General features: G+C 40.0%; 1 protein-coding gene across 4 annotated transcripts in view; it reads left to right on the forward strand.

Moving 5' to 3' along the window:
* Positions 1–203: 203 nt before the first annotated feature.
* LOC140076642 (uncharacterized) overlaps positions 204–21460 on the forward strand; it is a 47763-nt gene continuing 26506 nt past the window's right edge. For 3 of the 4 annotated variants that reach the window (XM_072123258.1, XM_072123283.1, XM_072123267.1), the window contains exons 1-9: positions 204–332; positions 3285–3497; positions 12423–12494; positions 12706–12819; positions 15683–15760; positions 16739–16840; positions 18918–19341; positions 19956–20155; positions 20253–20635. In XM_072123258.1, coding sequence (XP_071979359.1) covers positions 3363–3497; positions 12423–12494; positions 12706–12819; positions 15683–15760; positions 16739–16840; positions 18918–19341; positions 19956–20155; positions 20253–20635 — 1508 coding nt within the window. In that variant the 5' untranslated portion in view covers positions 204–332; positions 3285–3362. Of the gene's footprint in view, positions 333–3284; positions 3498–7446; positions 8148–12422; positions 12495–12705; positions 12820–15682; positions 15761–16738; positions 16841–18917; positions 19342–19955; positions 20156–20252; positions 20636–21460 lie in introns of those variants that run through there. The other variant, XM_072123275.1, reaches the window with a different exon arrangement.

The raw sequence follows: 21460 nt of genomic DNA on the forward strand, positions 1-21460 counted from the left end.
GTGATTGTCTCATTGTGGGCTTCTGCATTTTTTGCTTAGAGATGTTCAATGTAGTGGACATATTTTACAAGCCCTTTCACCTACATGGTGTGTAGATGTCTGAAAGGGATTTTTAGAGCCTGGCCTTCTCCCCCAACCTTCTCTCTCTGGTGTATTATGTGTGTTTCCATAGGAATGAATACTTAAGGCTGCTCAGCCTACTGCTGCCTTCACATCAGAAAGCAAACCTCTGTCTGCTTATAACAAGTAGCATGTTGTAGAGGAATACTCCAGGTCTCCGCTCATCACTATTATGATAGGAAGAGACAGATAATACGATGACAGCGGGAAAAGTAAGTCATTTCTTATTGTATATAGATGTCTGTTTCTTCTTATGTTCTGAACAAACTTCTACGATGGTTCAGAAAACTGTGGTACCATAACACTAAGAAAAGAAGAATACTTTTACATAAACTTTTATTTGTGGGACTTTCTCCTGGGGGCGGATTTTACCATGAAGCAACCCAATCAGTGGAGATCACAGCGATGTCATTGGGATTAGCAGTATAAAGCTAAAGAAGAGCAGGGAGCAATATCTATGTATTACTGACCCTCCAAGCATAGAAATGCGTGTGGCCCCAGAAACTGCAGTTCAACCCTTGCTTTCTCCAACTGTGTTTATTACAATTACATTTTTCGATAATGTATTGTGTTCTGCATGTGCACTGTACAAGGGGTTATGTGAAAAATACTGAAATAATTCAGTGGCACGTAATTGTTTATATTACTGTTATTTGGCTAAAAAGTTTTTATTATTTATTTCCTTCTATGAAAAGCCTTATAAAGTGTTGGCACCAGTTTTCTGACTGAAAAAACGTAGAAATTGCCTGCACATGTATTTATAAAGTGTCTGCGCCAGTTTTGTGTCGCGGCTGCGTTGTGCCTGACAAGACAGAAAAAATATGCACTTAAAGGAGCGTTTGTGCTAAGCCGGAGTTTGCGGCACATTTATTACTGCACCACAAATCTGTAGCATTAACAAAGTGCACCAAAGAAATGGAACACACTTCCCGAGCAGTGCAGGGGGCGCAAGATTCATGAAGACTGTGCCCCAGTTTTGATGAATCTGTGGCAGGGGCGTTGCTAGGGTCGCAAAAGATCCGGGGCACAGGCCCCAATGCATATGTACCAAATTTTCAGTAGTGTATCTTGTACATAACCCCCTTCACGTATAGTTGTGCCAATAACAACTGTACCTAACAGCTACAGAAAACACAGGAGAAATCCCTACCTATTACATCTATCACAAGGTGACGTGTAGTTGTTTCTCGATCTTCTCCATTAGGCCCGGCATCCCTACGTCTCCTCTTCAGCCACTGGTCACCCCTGGGGAGTTTACCACACAGAAATCTTATGTTCAAACACTTTCTATTCTTTACTCTAAAACCCATTTTACACACACATGCAAGCGACACCTGGGCCAGGACTGCTGAAGAAGAGCTGGGAGTGTTCCTTATTCCTCCCCTCTCCATATGAAGTCGTGCAGCCAAACTGTTCTGTCCGGAAAGATCTTTTTTCCAACGATGGCAAGGTGGCGCAAAAGTGTGCTCACCATACCGGACACTCCTATGGCAGCCGTATGCCACCAAAAATGCCCCCTGTAATGTCCTCATAGCCCCAAAAAAGGTCCTCCGCAGCCCCCTGTACTGTCCTTATAGCCCCCTTTCATGTCCTCCACAGTCCCATGTAATGTTCTCCATAGTCCCCCGTAATGTTCTCTACAGTCCCCCATGTCCTCATAGCCCCCCCCATGTCCTCACAGCCCCCATGTCCTCATTGCCCCCCCCCCAAGTCCTCATTGCCCCCGTTCATGTCCTCCACAGTACCCTGTAATGTTCTCCACAGTCCCCCATGTCCTCATAGCCCCCTTTCATGTCCTCATAGCCCCCTTTCATGTCCTCATAGCCCCTTTCATGTCCTCCACAGTCCTGTGTAATGTTCTCTACAGTCCCCCATGTCCTCATAGCCCCCATTAGCCCTCAGCCGCAGGTAACGTGCCCCACAGCCCCCCCCCCCATGTCCTCATAACCCCCTTTCATGTCCTCCACAGTCCCCTGTAATGTTCTCTACAGTCCCCCATCTCCTCATAGCCCTCAGCCGCAGGTAACGTGCCCCAGAACCCCCCCCCCAGATGTCCCCACAGCTCCGCCTACCATGTCCTCACAGCCCCCTTTCATGTCCTCATTGCCCCTGTTCATGTCCTCCACAGTACCCTGTAATGTTCTCCACAGTCCCCCATGTCCTCATAGCCCCCATTAGCCCTCAGCCGCAGGTAATGTGCCCCACAGCCCCCCCCATGTCCTCATAGCCCCCTGTAGAAGTCCCCACAGTCTCCTCAATGTTTTCCACAGCCTCTAAAAAGTCCCCCCCCTTCCCCCCATACACACAGGATGAAAAACAAAAACACACTCACCCTTGTCTTCCGTCTGTCTTCTCACAAGACTGAGGGGCGGTGACGTCATCACCCGGCGTCTCCCGGCAGCTGTAGTGAACTGCTAGAAGCAGGAGACGCTGTGTGATCGCGTCTCCTGCTCCCTGCACTGGTGAATGGAGCTGAGGGCTCCTTCCCCACTACAGTGCTCATCGCTATCTATGTCCTGAGGACGTAGATAGCGATGAGAGTGGGGAAATCACCCCGGACAGCTGACATTCGGGGCACAGGTCAAAAGATCCGGGGCACGGGCCCCGGATCATTTGACCTAGTGACGCCCCTGATCTGTGGCACCCTGCACACTCCACAGGCAAACTGCACATAGTACAGACCACACTAGTTTTGATAATTGTGGGCCATTGAAATGTAGGACTTGATGCAAACTGGTTGTTGAATTCTACCTGCTGACTGTAGACATTGGCCCACTTTTATCGAGCTAGCTGTGGCAGTTTTCTGGGGCACTTTGCACATAAATACATGTCCAAACTGCTTGCACATGTATTTATGTAGTGTTTGTGCCAGTTTTGTGTTGCGCTTACACGGTTGCCGCAACATGAAACCCCAAACACACTCTGCAATCTTACACCGATCATCACTGAGTGATAGGAGCTAATACAGCAATAAAACTGACTAAAATTGTAAAGTAAGGGGTTAAAAATTATTTTTATTGTGTAAACATCACTAGGGAGTTGAGATTTGAGAATTTTCTTTCATGGGAAAACCCCTTTAAGACCACATTGTAAATTGTCATAGGATATGTCAGACACTGGTGTACATTTTACCTTTAAATTGCTATATTTGTCTTCCTCAACAGATCTATAGATAAATGAAGAGTGCCTAGTGGTACAACTTATAGACTTAACAATAGAATCAGAATTCGTAGATCAATGATATGGATTATATTCAGAGGAGTCGCACTGCTAATATACCAGACAGGAAGAGGAATGAAGCAAAATTACAGTTCTTTAAAGAAAATACTGTTATTGGGATACGAAGATGCTTCACTTCATCAGGTAGACTGATAAAGGTATGTATGAAATCCTTAATTTATCATATTTTATATTGTAAAATGTTATTTGCACTTCTTCTGGTTCAGTAGTGTTTCTTACCTAACCTGATTGGCTTTTACTGATGGTCACTTCATGTTTGTGAGGCAATCGGACGCTTTCTTCTTTGCATCCACTCCTGGTCTCAGATAATTTTAGGCACAAAAAGACGACTGATGACATCAATCCTGGAAGCCTAATGCCTTGTCTAGATTTATATTTGAGGGTTTAATCATTCAGAGTTTTATATCCTGTATTGCAGTGCTACTCCTAATTTCACTCCTTATCTACCCCGACCAGATCAAGGCCTTGGTTCTGGACACTGCCTCTGCTTCACCCCTGGAATAATTTGGTTTATTCCTGTAGTTTGATTTATAACACAGACACTTGGTTATGTTTCTGACTATGCTCCTACAGTCTGTGGTGAATTTTAAGTCATAGACATAAAGATCACAGATAAATTATATTGTTTACAGTTTTGATTAATTAATTTTCATCTATGCAAATAAAAAGGTTTTGTTTGCATAGCTATTATGTTGTAAATTATTTCCAAATTTCCACATGAAAAAGTGCTTCAATGATGATGCAATTTAGAAACAGATTCCAATTCTTTAGCCTCCGAGACATAGGACATGTTTATGAAGTATTTTGTCTACTTTATTTTTTCTTGCATTGTTTTTGAAAACAATACCAGGTTGCACAGAGTTCTGTTTCAGGACAATGGTAGTTTCACATAAAAGGTGTGTACCTGCTACTGAGCCTCTAATGCTTTGTACTGGGGTGAAGCTGCTATTAAGAAATATTTTTCATTGGTCTTGTTTAGTTCTGTAAATTTTTTAATGGTCAGTATCAGGTCTCGTTATACTTCTTCAATGAAGGCTTCATGAATCAGTGGTGGTGACTAGGCTTCATAACTCCTAATAATAAATCCAGCCAAAACTGCTTCCCCTGCTGCACCCCACCATAAACTGGTGGGTGCTTCATAGTTTGGAAGGGAAATACTTTCTGGTCTGTCCTTTGCTTAGTTTCTTCTACAATAGATTGCTCAATATTGGTCCCTGTCAAGATAGGAAGAACAACGAGGATGCATCAGAATCATTATAAAATAAACTCATAAAGATCTATAAAACGATTAACGAACAATTATTTATTAACTTTATTGTATCTTTTTTTTCTGTTGGTGCCTCTTATTTATGGATTTATTAATATAATTAAAGGGGTTTTCTCACGAAGACAAGTTTCTTATATGTTCTCAGGATAACAAAATAACACATTCTCTAATTCACTGTTATTAACAAAAATACAGCATTTCACAGATTTAAGTCCAACCTGTCTCTATCAGTCCTGGTGTACACATTTTAGTTTTCCCGAGACACGACCCTGTAACTTTAGGGTCGGGCCGCCATCTTGGATTTTTCCGTGCTTGCTGAGTTTCAGTGTTTTTCTGGTCTGAGCCTGTAGCCACGCCCCCTGCACAAAGCTCAGAGACATACACTGATCCACTACCTGCCAGGACTTTACGAGCGGAAGGGAGCTGCAAACTACAAGGTAATAAGTGATCTGGGGAAAGGGGGAGGCACTCAAATTTCTGTGACAACAGAGATGTAACAGAGCTGATAGTGTGTAATAGGCAGCTCATGGATCTCATGTATCTCTCATCTGTCTCATCTCTCTAGAATTAGAGGGATCATAATGGGGCACATTTACTAAGGGTCCGAATTGCACTTTTCCGCCGGGTTTCCCAAATTTTTCCGATTTGCGCCGAATTGCTCTGGGACTTTGGCGCACGCAATCGGATTGTGGCGCATCGGCGCCGGGATTTCACGCGACAGGAATCGGGGGGCGTGGCCGATGGAAAACCCGACGGATTCGGAAAAGCCCCGGAATTTAAAAAAAAAAAATGTGTTGCCAAAATAGCACTCACATACACCAAGATGTAGGAGGTGAAATCCGGCGGACTTCTGCGCAGCAGCGACACCTAGAGGACATCGGACGCACAACCTTAGTGAATCCCGGCAGAACCCGAATCAGCGTTGGAGAACGCGCCGCTGGATCGCGACTGGACCGGGTAAGTAAATCTGCCCCAATGTGTCTGCTTAGTGAGTCCCTGCCCACACCCTGGGATTTTGCACTGAGCAAACTAGTGAGTGATAGGATCTAAAACAGCAATAACACTGAGTAAAATTTTCTTTTTCGTTGGAAAACACTTCTGTTAAACAGCTATGGGTGAAAATGTTAAATGTTTTAGAGTTATTGTGGGACATGTATCTTAGTCTTTTTTGCGTCTTATGTATGAATGTATGTATGTCTTTTTTCTTCTGATACAGGATTAGTTTTTCCTGACCTGGCAGGTGGCTTTTTTTTAAGACTAAGCCATGTGATGGGTATATGTACAGGAATGGACACTACTGTAAATTTTGGATTTGAGGCAGTGGCCCGTAGTTTTAAGCTCTCTAGTCACACCCCAGGGAGACCCCAAGAGGGTGCGGTCACATGTGGCATTTGAGATGCGTTTTTAAGCGCATTACAGAAACACATGCATTATACATGTAACCATGTGTTTGGTGGGTTTGAAAGCTTTTGTCTTCATTATTAGTGTAATAAAGATACATGGCCCCCAATGACTTCTTGCTAATAGAGTTTCCCTTGATTGTCTGACTGGTTCCATATAAAAGATAATAAATAGCTTTACTGGACGTAACTCACTTTATTGTAAATGTAATATTCCTACAAAAGGCTCCTTTCCGTCCTGGCTCCTCTTCTCCAGTGAAGGACGTGGTGGTATCGCAATGAGGTTATTGCCTCTCATAATCAATTATATGTGCATTTTAACCATATCTCCCTCATGGACCTATAATCTGCAAGCTAGCAAATTTGGTGCATGGTCCGTAAGTATCACAGAGAGTAATCAGACCCATGTGATATATATTGAGCTGTTCACATTGGACATCACATGACCTTGGACCTTTTTTTAAATTTACCGGAGGTAAACAATGAAGCTTCCTGCAGAATGACAGCAAGATCTAGAAAACACAGGGGCAGATTTATCAGGCTGTCTAAAAGTCTTAGTTGCCCATGGCAACCAATTACAGCTCAGCTTTCATCTTACCAGTGCTCATGAATATTTTAAAGAAGAGCTGTGATTGGTTGCCATGGGCAACTAAGAATATTCTGACTTTTAGACAGCTTGATAAATCTGCCCCTCGGAGTCATTCATACAGAAAGTATATAAGAAAATTGTATAACTTTTCATTAGACAAACAAAATCAATTTGCTGGAAGTGGATACATTCTTTAATTAGAAAAACATTTAACAAATCAAAGCCTTTTTCATTTTCAAGCAATGATGAGGGCACAACGGGGGAGATTTAAGTTTCTGAGGTTAAACTGTTCTAGTTGCCCATCGAAATCAATCAGAGCTCAGCTTTAATTTTATAAACAGCTGTGGGAAAAATAAATCTGAGCTCTGATTGGTTGCCACGAGCAACTCGAACAGTTCTGCTCTAAGAGACTTATGATAAATTTCCCCCAACATGATTATGCACCTAAATACAGTAAATACAGCCCTCATCACAAAGTAGCTTATGATCAAAGTTTATCTCCACCTCATGTTATTGTCTTTTATGCACCGGGTTGGTTTGGCAATACTCTCCATCTAAATAATACACTGCGCTAGTTATTAATGTGTCACTGTTCTTACTGTATCTTGCAGACGTAAACAACTCAGTGCTGCTTTGTGCTATGTAAGCTTCAGCTCAGTAGCGCACAATGTGTGGGAATGCAGTGATCCCACTTCCTCCATTGTGGTTTAGGTGACTGACAGCTCTGATCTAGTGTTAAATAAATGGAGGGAGGAGGGTGTGTATTTAGCAGCAGAGCTGTGATGCCCTCCAGGGGAGAACACAAACAGGTAGAGTGTATGTTGCTAAGGGGACGTCAGTTTGGTTCTGACTAAGGAACTTCCCTTGGACACTGTCCATTAAAGAGCTTCAGCAGGTGAAAGTGACACTGTTTTTTCTACTTATATGGATCTGGAGGATCGCTCAGGACAGTCATCTCCTTCACGTTGATCTGGAAGGCGAATTATAATTATTTCCAAACACAGCGACCTCATAACCAAACCATATTAATGCAAGGATATCTACCGTCCATCGACTTCCATCATCTGGATTATCACCTCCATTTCAATATTTTTTATTTTATCCTTTTTTAAATATGACACCACGGCACATGGAGCTTGTTACCCATGCTACATAGATGTTGTAAATGTTGTGCAGTTCCTCATGCTTGAGACTAACCTGGATTAAATTGAATGGACTTAATGAATGAACTGATGCATGAAGGTTTTGAAGACTTGAAGTATTTAAATCCGTCTCATTCTGCTTATTGACTTTCCGTAATAGCATAAAATATCACTCCTTTGGACAATTTTCTCCATGGAGTCAAAAATGATAGTAATAAGCAATAATATTAGTATTCAAATCATATGATAGCATTATTCCAAGACTTCTCTTATGCTTTGGTTGGTACCTATTAGTTTAAAGGTTTCTTTTAATATAAATGTACAAACCCTGAAGAAAAATGTGGACTCTGTATATGAGAGGGATTACTCCTCGGAAAAAAGTACAGAAAGTAAGTAACCTGACCAGCATTGTGTCACTCGCTAAACTAGTTCTCATGTCTATAGATGAAACTTAGTGGGGCTCATGTATCATAAGTCTGGCTTTGTCCATCTGTTTTTTGGGACTTTTCTTGGTTTTTATGCTGGTCAGATATATCCTTTTTCCTTATTGATACATGTGGTGTTTGGTCTTTAGTGAATTTGTGTTTTTTTAAAAACAAAGAAGTCTCCAAAAGTCGCAATCAATTCTGAGCTAATTGTTACACCTGGTCAGGGGCAACCGGCGACTTTTTTTGTGACATTTTTAAAGTTGCAACTTTCACATCTGGATGCGGATGATAACTCTGCACAAAACTAGACAATAGCGAACTTTAAACTTTTAGGCACAAAAAATTGCAAATGAGTGCAGGCACCATGAAAAGTCTCAAAAAGTAAATAAAAATGCAAACAAAATGTTTGATGTATGTACCAAAGTGTAAGGTATTGGAGGTTTTATTATATTATGCTAATTTATAATATGATGTATTACATGTGCATACAAAAACAACTGTCATCAATCATCCTGTAATATATGAGAGATATACAGTATATTATGATATTATGTTGTCTTTAACTTAACCAAAATATACTGCTGGATGAAAAAGAATGTATTCCAATTTTCTTTTTCTTTTTTAAAATCAGATATACGGTACTATTTTTTAAACTTATGATTGTAGATCATTTTAGCATCAGCAATGGATGTTATGTTTTTGTATAGAGGGGTTATCTTCTCTTGCAATCCTGACTAATTACTCTGTCCTGTAAATTACTGCTGAAAAGAGGCTTCTAGAGAATAAGAAAAGTGACGGCCTATTATTATGTTTAGTGACCAGAGTGACCATTTTTTAGGATATAGTTATTTGCATCCATTTGGCAATAGAGGAACCAGAGACTACACTGATTTTAAGCAGCACATTCTTGCATTTTTTTTGTGCCACCAAATAGGTGATTTCAGTCCACCTTTGAATATTTGTTTTTGGTCAGCTGTTTCTTAGCACATTTATATAATTATCAAGGACGAACATTTATGTGGACGCTTGTTTCCAGCAATGGTCCTTATTATAGACCTATACTGACAGATTTCACTAGGCAGTTTATGGTGTTTTGTATTAAATGGCTGAAGCTGCTGCACTGTGTCAGAAAAATACTTGTGGTGATAGAGAGAATCCTATGGGTTTCTGCAGTGAACAGAAGGGAAGCAGGATGCCGAACCATGTGCTTTAAAGTATATCCACCTGTGGTTCAGGATCCCAAATCAACCTTTCTTAAGTCTTAATGTGCAGAAAAATACTTGATGTGAGTCTGATAAGAAACATTGGAGAAGATCCCGTGCCACCACCTCCTCTCACCATTCAGCGAGTGAAGCAAGGATAATGTCCCAGCTTCACCTACGGCGATTGAGCAGTGAAGTTGGGATGTACTTTGCCACTAAGTCAGCTTCACTTGCTGCACTGCGCAGCAGCCGGGGGAGAGGTGAGTATAACGTTTTTTCTTTTAAATACAATCTTTTAATAATAACAAACTACTATTTGGGACACTAAATTACCAGCACGTAAGGACCTCTACATAGCTCAGTGTCCCAAATCGCCATAGCAGGTTCCCTTTAAAGTTGTTAGAGCAGTTTCTAAATAGTGTCCTATCTGCAGAAAGCATGTAATAGAGCAGGAGGTGCTGAGCAGATTGTACATAGTGTCCTATCTGCAGGAAGCATGTAATAGAGCAGGAGGAGCTGAGGAGATTGTACATAGTGTCCTATCTGCAGGCAGCATGTTATATAGGAGGAGGAGCTATGCAGATTGTACATAGTGTCCTATCTGCAGGAAGCATGTAATAGAGCAGGAGGAGCTGAGGAGATTGTACATAGTGTCCTATCCACAAGCCGCATGTTATAGAGTAGGAGGAGCTGAGTATATTGTATGCACTGTTCTATCTACAGAAAGCATGTTATAGAACATAAGGAGCTGAGAGGAATGTACATAGTGTCCTATATGCAGGCATCATGTAATACAGCATTACATAGTGTCCTATCTGTCCTTATAGAAGAAAAGGCCTGTGAGTTTTGTACATAGTGTCCTTTCTGCAGGCAGCATATTATGTAGCTTGAGGAGGTAAGCAGATTAAAGATAGTGTCCTCTCTTCAGGCAGGATCAGGAAGAGCTGAGCAGATTGTATATAGTATCATATCAGGCAGCATGTTATAGTACATAAAAAGTTGATCAGATTGTAAAGTATCCTGTCTGATGACACCTTAACCAGTAAACTAATCCCAGTGCTGTACTGACAAGTGGCAAAAACTCCAAACCAACAATCCACTAAAGAAAACCACCCATTTGGACCTCCAAATGGACCTCTGATTGGAGTACTCATTTACGTACTGTTTTCCTATGGAGAACTACCTGAAAATTAGTTTTCTATGCACAAACTGCATCTCTTCAGTAAATAACAGTTTTCTCCAGATAATTATTGAGGTCTGTTTAAATATCTGCCTGGTGATAGTCCCAAAGTAGATATCTGTGAATGCAACATTCAGCTGAAAGCAGTATGGTTACATGGATTATACAGAAACCATGAATCATGCAAACCTGCTACACGGAGAGAAGGTTGTGAGTGTTTGCAGTCATTAGCAGATTACTAATCAGTAACTATGTCATTATCCTGTGTAGATGCCTTCCCTATTATTCATTCAGGTAAATCTCTAAAATAAATAGATTTAGAATTGATTGCTCAAGTGGGTGATAATCTAGACTGGCTTTAGTCGAAATGAGCTGTAAAAGTATAAAGTTTAATGTGATGGCTGATATCTTATATACATAGAACTGAATCAACTATGTTCTGTACATAAATGGATAGTCAAAGTTTCATACTTAAAATCCCCCCAAAAGACATAGGCCCACATTTACTAAAAACAGTGCAAACTGTACTATGTGCCATTTGCCTGTGTGATGTGCAGAGGGCGCCAGATTCAGGAATTGTGGTAAATGAATCTGTTGGTCCCTGCACTGCCAGACAGAGTGCACCACTTTTTTTAATGCACCCTTAACATGAGGTGTGCGACTGAGCACCAGAACGCCCATTTCAGTGCAGAAATTTGTGTTGTGTAAAGAATAGTGCAGCAACGACACAAGAGGACACATATGTGGCACAGACACTACTTAAATACCTGTGTAAATAGATGGCACATAAAAAAAAAAGTCCGTCAGAAAATTGGTAGAAGCACCTTAGTAAATGTGGGCCATAATGTATAAAAATTTACATTTATATTTAGTGTGGTCTGTATAACCCTCAACGTTGGGTACTATATACTCAAGTCTATTGATATGCTATGCTTTTATAACATATACACCATTTACCTTTCCATCAACCTATTTTAAAAAGGAAATCAAAAGTAAGTTTTTGCCTCCCATTTTTCCCACACTATGAAGTGTGTTTGAATAAGCTTTCCTTCTGTGTACTTCTACAGATCGCAGAAAGATAGGGAGAGGTTGTTAACACTTCTAATCCATTAACTGTTAGGAATTATCTCAATTATCTTAAAGAGCGGGATAATCAATGAATTATTGAACAGGCCTGTAATGAGTTAATCTAAAGCCTCCTCTCCTTATCTATCCTTTGTGTAAAACTTGAGAACAGTTTTCAGAAACTGCATTTTTTCTTCAATAAAGTATCTTACAAAGCAGAACTACAGTAGTAGCAGCCATAGCAGTTGTCAGGGGCTCCATCATCCGACCTGACACTAAAGAATGGAGGATGTGCACCATTATATTTGCTGCATATTGTATAGCATAATATGTATATAACATTTATGTGATGTATGCTGTATATGTGTGTATATCTGTGATGTGTATATGTTGTAAATGGTGTTTATATACTGTATGTGTGTATTTATGCTGTACATATGTTTATGTGTGTGTATATGTGTGTAAGAGCGTACAAATGTGTGTGTATGTGTAGTGAAGAACTGTAGGGGGCCCCTTTCAGAAGTCTGCTATGGGGCCCTGCCACTCCTAGTTATGCCCCTGTTACAAAGTCAACTACTGGTATATCATTTGCAAGATTGATTTTTGAAATAAAGTTTTAGTTTTGCTTTAAAAGTGTTCCAATTAGTTTGTTTGTCTTTTATAGTTTACTGAAACACATTTATTTAGTTCGAAGATCCATAATTATGTAGAGTAATATTTGACTGAATTACAGAGATTTTGGTATTTTTTTTGATAAAAACATGCATATTTATAAATTATGTTTTTTAGGAAAAAAAGGAGACTGTTGCATTTCCTCCAATTAGCAAAACAACCCCTACAATCATATCACACACTATAAGGGTAAGGCATTTCAGATATGCATATGCTCATGTTTTAAATGTCATGTTTTTGGAATACTACTTGGAAAGGAATGGAGTAATTGAGGTCACCAGAGGTTTTTTCGCTTGACCTGGAAAACACCTTTAGGAAACATTGACATTCTTTAAAATTAATATTGAATATGTTATTTAGTGTAACCTCATTGATGCCTACATCTTTTGTTTCTTTGCAGAGGAGCAGCTGGTCTGGGCAGGGAACTAGATCTGTCCAGGATTTATTCTTTTCTATGCAACTTGGTGACACACAGAGGACAATCAATAGACATCCCAGTCTCAAGGATGTTGGGGTAAGTATGAAAGAGAATGTTATCGCTTTTCCTAAATGACTTGTGTAGTTTAATTGCATAAATGTTATATTTTAAAGTTACATATATGGATAGATCACACTCAACTGTGGCACATCATTACTGTGGCTATGATGCACATTTACCGTAACTATGCATTAGTCTATACACATAAGAGTTAAAATGATGAGATTAGAGCCAAGATAAAGTGATTTTTAGCCTATGCAAGCTACATATTATTTTTAGCCTATGCAAGCTACATATTATTCTTGACCTGTATATGAGATGTTGTTTTAGGGAGTGGTATAAAAGCTCTATTTGTGTCCAATTTCCTCTGTTATTGCTGCTAATATATGTGCAGCATGGCCCTCTTTAAAGGGGTTCTGCGGGGTCAGGGAACTGGATTTAATAATGCATAGTACAAAATACTGACTGGGCCTCTGCACATGCTACAAGGCAGAGCTACTAGCCATCTTGACTATACTGTAGACTTACAGATCGCAATAGGGAAGACGTGTTGTGTCTATAAGTCCAATTACATGATGTACATGAACATGGAAGATTCTTGTCATTAAGGAAAATAACCCATGAGTGCTCAGGTAATTTCATTAATTAACTTATTATTAAATTTATGAATAAGTTAATTAAAATAGGTAAAAGACAGATCCACAAAACAATACTACAGGTAAACAATGGATGTGTGTATAAGGTCTTAGACACTCATACAATACCATACTGTACCAGATATATAACATATATAATCTCCTTTTCTACAAAACCACTCCCCTTGGTCATACAAGTTCTAAAAGTGTCTAAAACACAGTTTTTGATTACATATTAACTTTTAGTAAAATCTTGGGTTATCAAAAGTCCAATGGGGTTACTTGTGTTAGAACACAACTCTCAAACTAAACTAAATACTACATTGAACATGTTTTTTTTACACCTGGACAACCCCTTTAATACTTTTGGATCAAGCTTCATTTATCATACAATGGTAAGAAGCTTTATCAAGACTTTCTTGAGACTTCCTGAAGATCTATTAAGAGACGAGTATCTTATTCTTATTGAACAAGTTCTGGAGGTAGCAGAACAATACACCTTCTGTAATCATCCTATTCCGTCATTGAGACACAGCCAAAACTGTGCTAAGAGGCAAAACTACTTCTAATATGACAAGACGGGACAACGGCACATTGCACAATTACCTAATGTGAAATAGAAGACAGGTGCCATATAAAACTAGCAAACATGAACCTGAACGCATGGATGACAGCAAGGGAAGAATGTGATCTTTCATTCTCTCAATATGAGCCTTATACAAGTGTGCAGAAGGATTCTGCCAGGAAGCTCTTAGCTAATTCGAGAAGTGTACTGTAAATATACTTTAAATTGAATCAAAGAAATATGAGTAACATACAGTTGGATCCCATAGAATTTCATAATTAAGCCTCCGTACATCAGTAACATAGATTTAGTGACTTAAAGATGTAATCCAGACCCTGGCAATTTTTCATAATGATGCCCTATCCTCTGGGTAGCTCATCATAATAATTTGTGGTTATTGACCAGATAGCCCAGGGTTGGATCCTGTAGGCCCCTGGGTGACAGAGCCTCAGTGGGCCCCTTTGCCCACTTGAGTGGATGGAACCAGAAAAAGAAGACTCCATCCATTGCACCAGCCGCTGTGCCATCTCAATGCAATTAAGCTGCTATTCGCTGGAATAGGATCATACAGTGAATGGAAACTTCTGTTTTGGGCTTCATACCTTGAATGTGTTTGGTGAAGATCAGCTGCCCCAGATGACAACAATCAGATAAGATAGAAGATGCCACAGTAGTTCCATCAAAACACATATATTTAGTGAGTACATAAAGTACCGTATTTTCCGGACTATAAGGCGCACTTAAAAGCATTGGATTTCCGTGGAAATCCAAAGTGCGCCTTATAGTCCGGTGCGCCCTATGTATGGCGATGGGCACAGGGCAGCGGACCATACTTACATAGGTCCCCGCTACCGGAGACCGGAGACAGCAGATCTCCAGCGGGAACTGCAGACTACGCGGCACGAACAACTTCTGTCGCATGGTCTGCAGTTCCCGCTGGAGATCTGCTGTCTCCGGTAGCGGGGACCTATGTAAGTATGGTCCGCTGCCCTCCTCCACCTCCCCCTCACCTTCCCCGCTCACCTTCCCCGCGTTCCCCGTCGTGTCTCGGCGTCGCGTCCCGTCGCCGCGTCCCGTCGCCACGTCACGTCGGGTCCCCGCCACGCCCCCGGACCCCGCGCCTTATAGTCCGATGCGCCTTATATATGTAATTATTACATATATAAGGCGCATCAGACTAATGCGCCTTATAGTCCGGTGCGCCCTATAGGGCAAAAAATACGGTATTCAGACCCCGTTAAATTTTTCACTCTTTGTTTCATTGTAATTTGTAAGATCAAAAAAATTCTTTTAGCAAAATAATGAGCAAAGAAACCCTTTTTTTGATCTTACCAAGTGACTGCAATAAATGCAATAAAAAATGTAAAGGGGTCTGAATACTTTTCATACCCACTGTATGTAAGGGTGTCATATGGCATGCGGCACCCCATGCGTCTATGGTGAAAGACCAGTTCCAAAAATAGAATCTGCTACTTCCCAAATCATTAGATCTTTACTATTATTTTTGTCAGTTATGCCATTTCCTGCGACAAAAAGAAGAGGATATTTTTATGTCAATATTTTTATCCATGTTTATTGCATAAAATATTGTGTGGACAGAGAATAGCACAAAAAGTATAGATTTTTGTATCATGAGATAAACCAATATTTTTTTTTACTACACGTACTGTATATCTAAGATGATGTATCTTTGATTTAGTTGGAAGATTGCCACTGGAATGTTCCTTATAAGAAATTAAGTGGACAGACCAGCATGCAGATCAGGACCCATTTAAAGGTAATCCATTTCCAGACACTTACATTGTCTTATGGCAGCCATTCATTCATGATGCCATACATTACATTCATTGTGCCCCTCCCCCATTTTGAAAGATTTTAGTTTTAGTGACTAATATAAATTTCTAACGAGTTTTTATAAAACTTTAGGTTTTCCTATTTCCAATATTTATGTAATATCAATTGGAGTTACTTTGATGTGAGATACCACAACCAATACCCATACATATCCCAAGGGACAGGGCCAGTGCTACATAGTGTCACCATACTTCAGCGAATGGAGAGGAACGCAAAAGCACAAATCTCTTAACTCACTTAACTAGCTATAACTATTCTCAATTGTTTTTGAAGCTCCCATTTAACTCTATAAAGGAGGTTGTGTATATGCACCCACCTCCCCGTTCCTATTTGCTATCGGACTGGCTTATGGCCCTGCCTAAGGGGTTGGCCACTTTTCCTCATGTAGTTTGTAATGTGTGTGTAAGTGTGGGGGGCAGAATATTAGGTAATTTACCAATATACATCTACTAATAGTTTTACACCACTTTCTTGAAATGTAACGTCAAGCCTCCTGTCCTTTACCTTATCAGCCAGAAATTCCTGACCATAAAATGGCCGCAGATGGAGGGTCATGTGATCTTATCTGTCCATGAACAATCACTAGTTAGAGATCACATGACCCGCCATCTGCAGCCATTTTATGGTGAGTAATCTCTAGCTGATGGGGTAAAAGACAGGAGGCTTCATTTTTCATATCAACAAAGTCGAGAAGAATTTTTAATAGATGTATATTGGTAAATTACCTAATATCCTGACCCCCCTCCTCCCCCCACACACACACATTACAAAAAACATGAGGTAAAGTGTCAAACCCCTTTATGACAGGTTCAGGTTCCAGTATTCCCTTTCATACGTGTGTTGAAGGTTGCTCATGCCTGATTACCTATTCCTTTATTGATGGAATGATTCCTTGTTCCAGAATAATCTCTATCACCGGAGAGTCAAAAGAGTCAATAATGAAACGGGCCTAGGAGAAGAAAATCAGTATATTCTTGAGAGTACAGAGTCCTTTCTGTTAAAGGTAATGTCATATTTGCTTGAATTTCTGCTAGTAACATATAAAAAAATATTTTTTGCCTTGATAAAGTTGACCATGGCTACAGCTCAATACAGTTCACATTTTGATTCCTTCATGAATGGCTCTTAATAGTATCACCATTATTTAAACAAATACATTAAAATGTATATTTTGTTGGCGGTCTTAGACCCCTTTCACACTCACAGTGTGTGTTGCCTTAATCGTCGGGCCAAATGCTGCAAAGTGACATGCTGAGATCAGTACCTTTTGCAACTTGCAGGACGGAGTGTGATGCAAGCTCAACGTGTCAAGTTCTGCCCCTGTTCACACAACCTTAGGTTACTAATAAAATCCACAAAGTGAGCTCAAAGGAATCAAACCAAGACAAAGTATGGTATAATATCTTAATCTCTGTGGAGCTCTAATGCAATGCAAGGCTAGGCAGATGTGTGATGCTTTATTTGCATCACAAAGGATTATACAGAAACTTTCAGTGGGACAGGAACTGGGCTTGGTTAGTGAGGAATAAAGAAGTAATGTCCATAGTTAATCGGTTAGTAAATTATCTCATGGGCATTGCAGAAACAAAGGCTCTTTTTTCCCTGGAGTGGGTAGTATCGTAAATCAGTCCAGTCAGTTTCAGCATTTAGCAAGCATATAAAAGTAAAAGCATTTTCATAAATTATACAGCAATACTTCACAACGCATCACATTAGCAAGTGTGAAAGGGGCCTTAGGGGCTACCTTTCTAACGACTTGTTACTTAGGTCAATGTCCTGAGGTCAATCATGCACTGATTTTTGTAAATTAAAAAGACCCTATAACTCCATATCCATTTAAATAGCAGAAATTAAAGTTTCCACAAATAACAGTCCACAAATATCCAACAATTAATTATTTATTATTACTTTTTGTGACTCCTGTGGTCCATAAAACAAGTATCTCCTCCAGGCACTCCTGGCTGCTGGGCTCCCTGCTGTATGTACCCTGTTTCACCTAAAATAAGACATCCCCCGAAAGTAAGACCTAGTACATTTTTGTTCAGGCTTAGAAATATAAGGCCTCCCCTGAAAATAAGACCTAGCGGAGGTCATTACAGCAGCTTCTCCCTCGCCATACATTAGTATATGGAAATCTTTTAGATGCTGCAGAAGGTTGTGACATGGAGAAGAATTCATGGTATAAAATCACTGACTGTTGTGCTGCAAATGTGATCCCAGCAGCTACCAGGATAAGAAGGGTCATCTATGGAAAGTGCTTTTACTAAACATGAGAGATTGGGGCCAATGATTCTAATAGAAATTGAGTGACAAAAAATACAGCATGAAATTCAGAGTTTGGAGAGTTGTAAGGATGTTAGAAAAGTAGATTTTTTGTTCAACGATAAATGTAAATTCTTGTTCATGGAAAAATAAGACATCCCCTGAAAATAAGACCTAGTGCCTCTTTAGGAGCAAAAATTAATAAAAGACACTGTCTTATTTTCGGGGAAACAGGTGTAGGAGTTCTCTCTTCCAGAAGCATCTCCCCATATTTGCTAAATTTCCTAGGTTCTAGTGTGCTGACATATCTGTGCTGCCTGCATTAACCTCCCCCCTAACCTGACTAAATATTATGCTGCACTATCTAGCCATGGTTTAATAATGAAAAAGTGATGACACTACAGAAAGGTGGCCACATTGAATGAGGACTATTGGTGTACCAACCAGGTTCCACAGCCAAAATTGTAGAACAAGAAATTTCCAGCACTTCAAATGTAGACAAAATATAAAAAACTAGGCTTTATTAGGACATCAGATCTGAACTCTTTTTTATGTATGGATGTACATCTCACATTTTTAACATGTTCTAATAAAGCCTAGCTTTTTTTCTGCATTTGAAGTACTGGAGATTTCTTTTTCTTTGATGGGAACCAACACAAACCTCCTCTCCCTGCACTCCATAATGGAATACAACTAATAAAGTGGTGTTGAGATGTCTGTTTATTAACAATTTTTTGTGCAATCTATAGCCAAAATAATTACCAATAAGTATTCAACTCTTATCAACAAGAATTTTTTTTTATTTTCGATTTGTGCAGTCTCGGCAGAAAAAAGCTGAAGGGGAAGAAGATGACGACAGAGCTTCATCTTCAATACATAGCGAAGACCAGGAATCAAATAGAGGAAATCAGTCTGTAGCATGGACTTTATCAACCTACAATAATAATCAATCAGATGATACAAAAGTGCGAACATTACAGGAAGGGGGTCAATTAAATGGAAGTATTTCAAACACAGATGCAGAACATTCCTACATTGGTAATGGCAGTGGTGTATGGCACGAGACTGGGGTAATGGAAGAGTCATCTGGAGATCTCCAAAATAGACTTGTAGATAATACAGAAGAGGAAATGTTTGAGAGGTTCTCTGATGCAGAGCGCAAGATAATTCGAGGTCACATAAACATACCATATGCTGCAAAAAAGAAAGTTTTCATGGTGTATATCTGTGGAGGATATCAAGGTAATAGCAGCTTACTTTTTTTATACAGTAGAATAGAGAATAAGTATAATACTATTAAATACAGGCAGTCCCCGAGTTACGTACAGGATAAGTTTCATAGGTTTGTTCTTAAGTTGAATTTGTATGTAAGTCGAAACTGTATATTTTATAATTGTAGATCCAGGCAAATTTTTTTTTGCCCCAGTGACAATTGGAGTTTGAAAATGTTTTGCTGTAAACAAAACCAAGGACCAAGGATTATCAATAAAGCTTCATTACAGACACCTTACAGCTGATCATTACAGTCTGGGACTAAAGTAAAGCATTCAGAGTTTCACAGTAGGTAACAGTAGGAAGAGGGGTCCGTCTTTAACTAGTGTCGTCTGTAAGTCGGGTGTTCTTAAGTAGGGGACTGCCTGTAATCCCCAGACCATGTTATTCTTTAAAGATGTTTTATGGTAGTCAATAAGACTCTTTCGAGGTCAACACTTTTTCTCTATTATACACTTCAACTTTTGGCTTAGAAATAATGATGTAAAATACTAACCTGCTGTGTGACACTAGCCCTGGTCAGGACATAGCGTAATAGTAAACCTGAGTGAAGACCACTCTCTACATTTTTTATCTTATGTTAGATTCCTACCCCGAAAGAAATGCATTGTTTGTCAAGTGTTATCCAGATCTCTACATCCACTTCAAGGAAAGAGGAATTGAATTTCGTATGTTTGATCTGAGATGGGGTTTAAAGGATGGAGTCAGCAATGACCATGTTATTCCTTTCCTACATCTTAAGACTCTTCAGGAATGCCAAGATTTGGGACACACAGCATTCTTTGTAAGTCTACAGTAAGATGGGAGTAATGATAAATCCATAGCACCTTCTGTTGTAATCATTTGTATTTATTGATCCTCTAATCTTGGTTCACATTTAGTGCTTTATAGGACAGAAATATGATCAGATGACTATCCCGGCTATTTTAGCCAATGAAACATTTGAAGGGATAAAATCCCTTCTGGATACATTAAAGGCAAAACAGAAAGTTTTGGGTGAAATAGAACTTACAGGAACAGAAGAGCCTTCCGTAAAAGAGGGGAGCACCAATGGCTTGGACCATCAGAAGAATGCAGCCAATAAGACAACACATGAAGCTTCAGATGCAGAAGAGACACTTCAAGATCCTGAAGACAAGGACATGTTTGAGCCAACTCAAAAAAATCTGTCACTGAAATATGACAGGGAACTTGCTCTTTTTACACAGTGGTATAAGCTGGACGAGAACTGTGTGCCAAGCGTGTACAGACTTCAGACCATCAGGTAAATGTGTTGTATTGTGATACATTGTTATGTTAGGGTAATTTCCTAATGATAATATATATGTTAGGGGATTTTTCCTTCTCATTCTCTCCGTGCTACCATTGCGTGTTGCTATTTTTTTTCAAGAATGTGCTCACTGGTAAAGGTTTCAAAAATGTTATAAATCTTTATTTGGTCTGATGAAGTTCACCTGTGCCCAGATTAGGATCAGAGGATGGGTAAAGTTACTGCAATGTCCTTGCAACGGGGCCTGAAACATTGGCTTGGTGGCAGCTAGATTCCCCTGGTACCTGAGAAGGTGGCTTTAGCAGTGCCTAGTGCTTGACTTTTCATGGTCACTTGGTCCAACTGGAACAGGCCTTGTCCAGGGAGTGGATGCAGTAAGATGCAAAGTTCTCCCTGCGGCACTGCTGTTGTTTGCATGTGTTAGGGATCCCCGGGTAGATGCTAAGGAGAGTCCCTTGATGTTAGCAGCAGCCAGGGATCACACATAAAGACAACAAGTAAAACATCAACTTATTCCAGAAACTAAACACAGCAATGGTGACAGGCTGCAGTAGAGGTCCTATTTGCAATGTCCAAGGTATCTGGTTGGATGCAATCTGGTAGTAAAAGGCTCACAGATTCAATAACTTGCGGCTGGAGAAGGTAAAAGCTGCTTTTGCAGCAATCTTAGGCAGGTTCTCTAAGTAGATAGAGCTACAGCAGACCTGATGGGCTTAGATTACCCTCAGGTAGAACTCCAGCCATATATTGATAAACATCCCTGTGGGCGGAGCTTCCAGGTATGCACCAATTAGGAACCTCACGGCAGATTAGGACTGA

Source organism: Engystomops pustulosus, chromosome 1 (assembly GCF_040894005.1).
Source record: "Engystomops pustulosus chromosome 1, aEngPut4.maternal, whole genome shotgun sequence".
Classification (NCBI taxonomy): domain Eukaryota; kingdom Metazoa; phylum Chordata; class Amphibia; order Anura; family Leptodactylidae; genus Engystomops; species Engystomops pustulosus.